The sequence below is a fragment of the Protomyctophum parallelum genome, assembly GCF_964188405.1.
Source record: "Protomyctophum parallelum genome assembly, chromosome: 1".
NCBI lineage: Eukaryota > Metazoa > Chordata > Actinopteri > Myctophiformes > Myctophidae > Protomyctophum > Protomyctophum parallelum.
In genome coordinates, this window is record NC_139697.1 from 13,664,852 (window position 1) to 13,674,851 (window position 10,000).

A 10,000-nucleotide genomic window follows, 5' to 3' on the forward strand; every position below is an offset into this window, starting at 1 on the left:
TTTAAACTGCTACAGGCCTGCAGAGAGAGAGAGAGAGAGAGAGAGAGAGAGAGAGAGAGAGAGGCAGAGGCAGAGCGAGCATCAGGAGGAGAGGAAGGATAATTGGCTCTCTCGCTGCCCAGTGGGAACATGGGATATATGACCTCATCATTCACCTGTGAAGCTTTCCGACAGTAAACTACTTTGAGATACCTAGGTACGACACGTGTGCACTGCACACACACACACACACACACACACACACACACACACACACACACACACACACACACACACACACACACACACACAGGAAAGCTTTCAAGCCTTATGACTCAATGTATCTTTGTAAGGCCTTTAGCCTTTTGAATGCATGGCCTTGTTTTTAAAATGTTCTATCTATAGGCCTATACAGTTAAACTTGCCTTGCCTTTACAGCGTGCATTTATTCTTTATTCTTTATTTATTCCCCCATCCGACTAGTCCAGGAGGATGACTGACGTGATCGTAGGAAGCATGGACGCCCTCCCGAAAGCCCCCACCCCCCCCACGCCATGTTTGCATCCCACCAAGGAGGTGGTGGAGGGGGAGGGGGAGGGGGAGGAGGGGGGTCACCATGACAACAGAAAAGTGGAGGAGCAGGTGAGAGCCACTCTTCTAAAATAAATCACTGGTTCCCACCCACTGTGTCGGGACCCATTTGTGGGTTGCGGACACATTGTTATTATGGGTCCCCTTATTTTTTGTTTTCCTAAATTTGGTTTTTAATTATTTTTATCTTCCCAAAAAAGCTAAACTTTACATGAATTAATTAACAAAATCCTAAGATTTTTTTCCAGTAATGTCATGAAGAAATGAAAGAAAGATCTTAAGAAATTAGAACAAATATTTAAGAAGTAGTGAAAATAGCAGATCTACAAGCTTGTAGATCTGCTATTTTCACTAGTTTGCGTCCTGGAGCGAATATCTAATATCTGTTTTTGAGTCACAGGCTGAAAGGTTTGGCCACCACTGTTCTAAATCCAGAAACAGTTACAAAAACAGTTTTCTGGAAGAACAAAAATCTGTTTCTATGATGTAGATTCTTGTAGAAGATTGTATATCTGGTATCTTTCCGGTTCATAATCCCTAAACCTCAGTCCCAATCTGGATCACTTACTACTCGTAAATCTAACTTAATAAAAACAATAAGAACAACAAAAACAAAACAACCATTTATTTTGTGAGGACCAGGACAATGTCTGTTTTTAGAATTCTAGGTTCTGGGGTCATTTGGACCCACAAAGTATAGTAACACGTGCACGTAAGCACGCACACACTAAAATGTGTCTTCTTTATTACACAGAAGCACTGCAACCCGATACAACCAAAGAGGAAAATGAAGGTAAGCTTAAAAAAACACACCGAATCTCGCATTATATAATGTGTGCTTATTGTTACACCTGCTTTGAGATGACACTGCATTTCTCTCTATCTCTGTGTGTGTGTGTGTGTGTGTGTGTGTGTGTGTGTGTGTGTGTGTGTGTGTGTGTGTGTGTGTGTGTGTGTGTGTGTGTGTGTGTGTGTGTGTGTGTGTGTGTGTGTGTGTGTGTGTGTGTGTGTGTGTGTGTGTGTGTGCGTGCGCGGTGGGCGCTTTTCAGCCTAAAGGAAAGTTGGTACGGAGCAAAGCCATATGTGAGGACATGCAAGACGGCCAGGTAAAACACACGCACACGCACACGCACACGCACACACGCACACGCACACGCACACACACACACACACACACACTGGTCATCATAACCGTCTCTTATCTTCTCCACGCCAGGCCTCTGTGGAGGCGCATCTCGTTTTGAACGGTTGCCGTGACGATGAGGACGACGGGGCCTCCTGTAAGGACGACGAGAAGAGCAGAGAGACAAAGAAACAGCTGTCCAAAGGTGTGTGTGTGTGTGTGTGTGTGTGTGTGTGTGTGTGTGTGTGTGTGTGTGTGCGTGCCTCAAAATTGTACTTACTGTTTCCCAAACACTGGTTGTGGACCCTTTATTTTTTGTTTCCTACATTTTGTTTTTAATTATTATTTCTTCCAAACATTTACAAAAAACATTAAAGCTAAACCTAAAAAGCTAAATTTTTCATGAATTGAAAAACAACATTTTCAGTAATTTCAGGGAGAAATAAAAGAAAAATCTAATAAATTCCATACATTTGAAAACAAATGCTTATAACAAGTGATTATTTAATATTACATTGTGTTACAGAGCCCAGCATAGAGTACACAGACTCCACCGGTTCATATAGTCATTATTATTACATTGTGTTACAGAGCCCAGCATAGAGTACACAGACTCCACCAGTTCATATAGTCATTATTACATTGTGTTACAGAGCCCAGCATAGAGTACACAGACTCCACCAGTTCATATAGTCATTATTACATTGTGTTACAGAGCCCAGCATAGAGTACACAGACTCCACCAGTTCATATAGTCATTATTACATTGTGTTCCAGAGCCCAGCATAGAGTACACAGACTCCACCAGTTCATATAGTCATTATTACATTGTGTTACAGAGCCCAGCATAGAGTACACAGACTCCACCAGTTCATATAGTCATTATTACATTGTGTTACAGAGCCCAGCATAGAGTACACAGACTCCACCAGTTCATATAGTCATTATTACATTGTGTTCCAGAGCCCAGCATAGAGTACACAGACTCCACCGGTTCATATAGTCATTATTACATTGTGTTACAGAGCCCAGCATAGAGTACACAGACTCCACCAGTTCATATAGTCATTATTATTACATTGTGTTCCAGAGCCCAGCATAGAGTACACAGACTCCACCAGTTCATATAGTCATTATTATTACATTGTGTTACAGAGCCCAGCATAGAGTACACAGACTCCACCAGTTCATATAGTCATTATTACATTGTGTTACAAAGCCCAGCATAGAGTACACAGACTCCACCAGTTCATATAGTGATTATTATTACATTGTGTTCCAGAGCCCAGCATAGAGTACACAGACTCCACCAGTTCATATAGTCATTATTATTACATTGTGTTACAGAGCCCAGCATAGAGTACACAGACTCCACCAGTTCATATAGTCATTATTACATTGTGTTACAAAGCCCAGCATAGAGTACACAGACTCCACCAGTTCATATAGTCATTATTATTACATTGTGTTACAGAGCCCAGCATAGAGTACACAGACTCCACCAGTTCATATAGTCATTATTACATTGTGTTACAAAGCCCAGCATAGAGTACACAGACTCCACCAGTTCATATAGTGATTATTATTACATTGTGTTCCAGAGCCCAGCATAGAGTACACAGACTCCACCAGTTCATATAGTCATTATTATTACATTGTGTTACAAAGCCCAGCATAGAGTACACAGACTCCACCGGTTCATATAGTCATTATTACATTGTGTTACAGAGCCCAGCATAGAGTACACAGACTCCACCAGTTCATATAGTCATTATTACATTGTGTTACAGAGCCCAGCATAGAGTACACAGACTCCACCAGTTCATATAGTGATTATTATTACATTGTGTTCCAGAGCCCAGCATAGAGTACACAGACTCCACCAGTTCATATAGTCATTATTATTACATTGTGTTACAGAGCCCAGCATAGAGTACACAGACTCCACCAGTTCATATAGTGATTATTATTACATTGTGTTACAGAGCCCAGCATAGAGTACACAGACTCCACCGGTTCATATAGTCATTATTACATTGTGTTACAAAGCCCAGCATAGAGTACACAGACTCCACCGGTTCATATAGTCATTATTACATTGTGTTACAGAGCCCAGCATAGAGTACACAGACTCCACCAGTTCATATAGTCATTATTACATTGTGTTACAGAGCCCAGCATAGAGTACACAGACTCCACCAGTTCATATAGTCATTATTACATTGTGTTACAGAGCCCAGCATAGAGTACACAGACTCCACCAGTTCATATAGTCATTATTATTACATTGTGTTACAGAGCCCAGCATAGAGTACACAGACTCCACCAGTTCATATAGTCATTATTATTACATTGTGTTACAGAGCCCAGCATAGAGTACACAGACTCCACCAGTTCATATAGTCATTATTACATTGTGTTACAGAGCCCAGCATAGAGTACACAGACCCCACCAGTTCATATAGTCATTATTATTACATTGTGTTACAGAGCCCAGCATAGAGTACACAGACTCCACCAGTTCATATAGTCATTATTACATTGTGTTACAGAGCCCAGCATAGAGTACACAGACTCCACCAGTTCATATAGTCATTATTATTACATTGTGTTACAGAGCCCAGCATAGAGTACACAGACTCCACCGGTTCATATAGTCATTATTACATTGTGTTACAAAGCCCAGCATAGAGTACACAGACTCCACCGGTTCATATAGTCATTATTACATTGTGTTCCAGAGCCCAGCATAGAGTACACAGACTCCACCAGTTCATATAGTCATTATTACATTGTGTTACAGAGCCCAGCATAGAGTACACAGACTCCACCAGTTCATATAGTCATTATTACATTGTGTTACAGAGCCCAGCATAGTACACAGACTCCACCAGTTCATATAGTCATTATTATTACATTGTGTTACAGAGCCCAGCATAGAGTACACAGACTCCACCAGTTCATATAGTGATTATTATTACATTGTGTTACAGAGCCCAGCATAGAGTACACAGACTCCACCGGTTCATATAGTCATTATTACATTGTGTTACAAAGCCCAGCATAGAGTACACAGACTCCACCGGTTCATATAGTCATTATTACATTGTGTTACAGAGCCCAGCATAGAGTACACAGACTCCACCAGTTCATATAGTCATTATTACATTGTGTTACAGAGCCCAGCATAGAGTACACAGACTCCACCAGTTCATATAGTCATTATTACATTGTGTTACAGAGCCCAGCATAGAGTACACAGACTCCACCAGTTCATATAGTCATTATTATTACATTGTGTTACAGAGCCCAGCATAGAGTACACAGACTCCACCGGTTCATATAGTCATTATTACATTGTGTTACAAAGCCCAGCATAGAGTACACAGACTCCACCGGTTCATATAGTCATTATTACATTGTGTTACAGAGCCCAGCATAGAGTACACAGACTCCACCAGTTCATATAGTCATTATTACATTGTGTTACAGAGCCCAGCATAGAGTACACAGACTCCACCAGTTCATATAGTCATTATTACATTGTGTTACAGAGCCCAGCATAGAGTACACAGACTCCACCAGTTCATATAGTCATTATTACATTGTGTTACAGAGCCCAGCATAGAGTACACAGACTCCACCAGTTCATATAGTTATTATTACATTGTGTTACAGAGCCCAGCATAGAGTACACAGACTCCACCAGTTCATATAGTGATTATTATTACATTGTGTTACAGAGCCCAGCATAGAGTACACAGACTCCACCAGTTCATATAGTCATTATTATTACATTGTGTTACAGAGCCCAGCATAGAGTACACAGACTCCACCAGTTCATATAGTCATTATTATTACATTGTGTTACAGAGCCCAGCATAGAGTACACAGACTCCACCAGTTCATATAGTCATTATTATTACATTGTGTTACAGAGCCCAGCATAGAGTACACAGACTCCACCAGTTCATATAGTCATTATTATTACATTGTGTTACAGAGCCCAGCATAGAGTACACAGACTCCACCAGTTCATATAGTCATTATTATTACATTGTGTTACAGAGCCCAGCATAGAGTACACAGACTCCACCGGCATCGACCTGCACCAGTTCATAGTGGACACGCTGAACAGCAACCCGCGAGACCGCATGATGCTGCTCAACCTGGAGCACAACATGGTCGACTACATCAACAGCAACAGGTAAATGCGTGTGTGCTTGCGTGCGCGCGTGCGCGCGTCCGTGCGTGCGTGCGTGCGTGCGTGCATGAGTGCGTGTACACTTGTATTTAGTCTACTTGTGATCAGGCATGATAACGAATTACTCAACTCAAGACGATTTGAATCGCGATACTGGGTTCACGTCTTCACTATGCGATTTTTATCATGATTTATAAAGCACAACTTTTATTTTAAAAATAACACGGTTGAGAATATATATACGGTATATATATATATCACTACAATATACATACATGTTGATATCAATGCACCAGAGGGAACTGGCATACATGCATACCGACTGTTATTAAAAAGCTAAATGTGCTCTAATTTGCATGTGGAACATTTCCCAGACTGTATTATGTATCACTGTCCCTTCCATACTTAACTTTGTGAGAGGCTGGCTCCTGCTCGACAAACTAGGCCAGCTGTGTGTGTGTGTGTGTGCGTGCGTGCGTGCGTGCGTGTGCGTGAGTGCGTGTTTGTTACCGGGTGTGCAAAAGTTGCACTTGGAGTTTAAAAAAAAAGTACCATCAATCTCTGTCTCCCACACTCTCAGCTTTCTCACACTCTGGCCCACTTTTACTCTCGGCACCAACTCTGTCTCCTTCCCTCATTCCCAACAACCCATTGACGCTGAGTGCCAAGCAGGGAGGCAAATTGAAATTGGGTCCCATTTTTACAGTCTGACCCGGTGGGACCTGGGGATCGAACCCCGACCTCCCAGTTTCAGGGCGGACACTCTAACCACAAGGCCACTGTCCGGTCCTCCTACACCTGTCCTCCTATCATCTCTCTGACCTGACATACTCCCCTCTGCTCCCCAAGACAGTGGCCTTGTGGTTAGAGTGTCCGCCCTGAAACTGGGAGGTCGGGGTTCGATCCCCGGCCGGGTCATACCAAAGACTGTAAAAATGGAACCCAATGCCTCCCTGCTTGGCACTCAGCATCAAAGGGTTGGATTGGGGGGTCAAATCTACTAATCAAATGATTTGGCCGGGCTCACTGCTCCAAGAGATGGGTCAAATGCGGAGAACAAATTTCACTGACAAATCGTATGGCTTTGACTTTGACTTGACTCTGCTCCCCTCTGCTCCCCACCCCCCTCTGCTCCCCACTCCCCTCTGCTCCCCACTCCCCTCTGCTCCCCACCCCCCTCTGCTCCCCACTCCCCTCTGCTCCCCACTCCCCTCTGCTCCCCACTCCCCTCTGCTCCCCACACAGCCCGTTTAAGAAGTTCCCCCACATGTCGTCCTACCATCGCATGCTGGTCCACCGGGTGGCGGCCTACTTCGGCATGGAGCACAACGTGGACCAGACGGGCAAGGCTGTCATCATCAACAGAACCTCCGGCACGCGCATGTAAGATCATCCTCTGTGTGTGTGTGTGTGTGTGTCGTGTGTGTGGGCGTGTGTGTGTGTGTGAACAATCGCATCCACAAAATGCACAATTGACATAGCCTCGGTCCCAGCCTTACTCATCTGCAAAGAGAAAAGCTTGCCCAGCGTGCATTTGCCATGGCCGTCCTAGACTAAAGGCCAATATATATTATGCTCCTTCCGACATCAGAATAAACGTCGGATAGGCTTTCATAAACCAGTCATTGTTTTGTTCCAGTATATCACCTCCCTTTCTGAACAAAATGTTTGGACATCGTATGGAGCATAAATCTTGCCTCGAGATACACGCGCCCCAGAGCCGTGGAATGGAGCATGTTTTGGGGCTTCAGAATAGTAGTACATGTAATAATAATGTCATCCGCTGTCTTCAGACCAGAGAAGCGTTTCCTGGACGAGGTCCAAGGGGAGAAGACGGAGGACATCCAGCAGTGGAAAGCCATCCTGAAGAGAAACAACAGCTCTGACGACCAGGTCTGTCCTCCCCCACAACCCTCTGCCTGTCTTCCTCTGTTGGCTCTGTTCTACTACGAAGGATAGATAACCTAGAACCTTCTAGAACCTGTTGGCTCTGTTCCACTATGAAGGATAGATAACGCAGAAGCTTCTAGAACCTGAAAGTTTCCAGAACCCACAAACTAACTTCGACAATGTTTTTTGCCAGGTGCTGGAAAAGCGTCTGGGCAACATGTTCACCTACCTCTACTAGCGACCATAGTAGCGACCTAGTGGAAACATTTTCTTCATTGGCTGCATCTAGGCCAATGGGAGACTTACCCATAAAACCCATAGTCTGAACGGTATAAAAACTATACTCTGAACGCTGCAACGTGAAGCCGTATTGGCTGCATACTCTGAACACCGCAACGTGAAGCCGTATTGGCTGCATACTCTGAACGCCACAACGTGAAGCCGTATTGGCTGCATACTCTGAACGCCACAACGTGAAGCCGTATTGGCTGCATACTCTGAACACCGCAACGTGAAGCCGTATTGGCTGCATACTGAACGCTGCAACGTGAATTTGTTGTGAGCTGAGGCAGAGGCTGCGGCTCACAAACTGATTATAGATGTTCATAAACGAGAGTTGCTGCAGCTGGCAATTATGACCGAGTCATTCTTGTTTACGTATACGTTTCCATTCTAACGCCATAAATATATAACAAAATGGCTGATGTACAAGCTCCCTATACGTGTGCTCATACTTAGCTCTGCTATTTCTGCTATTTTAGAGTTAACTTTTGAAACTTTGACTCAGAGTTAGTTCCACCACCTCCTGAGCAGGTTCCAAATTAGGTTCTGAGAACGTACTGTGAAACCCAGCCGAAACAAAGCCAGAACCTGTGAAATCAAACCGTTTGGAGGCACTGCACGGTTCACTTAGTTCTTGTAGCAGAAAGGAGCCATATCTATCTCTGTTGCATCCTCTCTTGGTGGCGGGGCAAGTTATGTGCAGAGAATGTTAGAGAGGCAGGGGCTGAAATTCCCTAGAAGGGCACTTTTGGCAAAAAAGCAGAATCTATAAACTCACACCGCATTGCGCTGCAACGTGGTGAGAGCTTGTAGATCAGCGATTTTCGAGACGCGACCCCCACACCCTTTAGCTACTGGAGATGCAGCATGGATTTCTACACACAAGCACAGATTATTCCAATGCAAAATGCAAGTTTAGGAGAATTTGGAAATAAGCATTTCTTTTACCATAGCTTTTTGCTGTCGGGAGGAAACCACATAACTAAATTTTTGAGGGTTTTGCTTTTTTTTTTGTATAAATCAGTGCTATTGAATACCCTTTACATCTGTGTGTTGTTTTGAAAATATTGAACCAATGATCTACAAGCTTACAACACGTCGCAGCGTCACGTGTCGTAAGCTTGTAGATCGCCTATTTTGTAGCTTGTAGAGAGCCTATTTTCCTATTTTCTGATCACATCCTGCTCCGTGTTTTCCTTCTAGCTGTCGCGACACCACCCGTCGCTGTCTGAGATCAGGTCGAGCAAGTCCATGGAGGAGAGAGAGGAGGAGTACCAGAAAGTACGGAACAGAATCTTCAGCCAGGAGGTGAGAAGGGGAGACAGAGAGAGAGAGAGAGAGAGAGAGAGAGATAGGATTGGGGGGAGGGGGTGGTTGATTGAGATTGAGACTAATTTGTGTCCTCTTCCGTTGCAGACTGTCTGTACCCAGGAAAGCGCCCACGCAGAATCCAGGTAACCTTGTCTTGTAAATGTGCTCTCTCGCTTTGTCTGACTGCCTCCAATATGGCTCATTATTCCATTTAGAACAGAGTTCTGATGTGTGTGTGTGTGTGTGTGTGTGTGTGTGTGTGTGTGTGTGTGTGTGTGTGTGTGTGTGTGTGTGTGTGTGTGTGTGTGTGTGTGTGTGTGTGTGTGTGTGTGTGTGTGTGTGTGTGTGTGTGTGTGTGTGTGTGTGTGTGTGTGTGTGTGTGTGTGTGTGTGTGTGTGTGTGTGTGTGTGTGTGTGCGTGTGCGTGCGTTTGCAGGGCTGTGGAGGAGTACAGCGCTCATGCAGAGACCCAGAGGAGAAGGCAGCTCTTCAGGTAGGCTGTCTCCTCCATACATACATCATCTCAGGTTCTCAGGTGCGCTCCCTGGAGGGCCTTCTGGGAAACGCGCGCAAACTCGCAAAAAGAGGACACGTCGAGGGCTGTGTTATTTTTTATCTCGG

General features: G+C 44.2%; 1 protein-coding gene across 5 annotated transcripts in view; it reads left to right on the plus strand.

The window, feature by feature from the left end:
• The window catches only part of arpp21 (cAMP-regulated phosphoprotein, 21), a 29,155-nt gene that overhangs the window by 7,416 nt on the left and 11,739 nt on the right, over positions 1–10,000 (plus strand). For 3 of the 5 annotated variants that reach the window (XM_083770394.1, XM_083770397.1, XM_083770398.1), the window contains exons 2-12: positions 16–196; positions 463–621; positions 1,325–1,363; positions 1,620–1,676; positions 1,787–1,898; positions 5,762–5,900; positions 7,143–7,280; positions 7,691–7,790; positions 9,273–9,377; positions 9,486–9,523; positions 9,816–9,872. In XM_083770394.1, coding sequence (XP_083626520.1) covers positions 472–621; positions 1,325–1,363; positions 1,620–1,676; positions 1,787–1,898; positions 5,762–5,900; positions 7,143–7,280; positions 7,691–7,790; positions 9,273–9,377; positions 9,486–9,523; positions 9,816–9,872 — 935 coding nt within the window. In that variant the 5' untranslated portion in view covers positions 16–196; positions 463–471. The remainder of the gene's footprint in view (positions 1–15; positions 197–462; positions 622–1,324; positions 1,364–1,619; positions 1,677–1,786; positions 1,899–5,761; positions 5,901–7,142; positions 7,281–7,690; positions 7,791–9,272; positions 9,378–9,485; positions 9,524–9,815; positions 9,873–10,000) is intronic. The other 2 variants (XM_083770396.1, XM_083770395.1) reach the window with 2 other exon arrangements.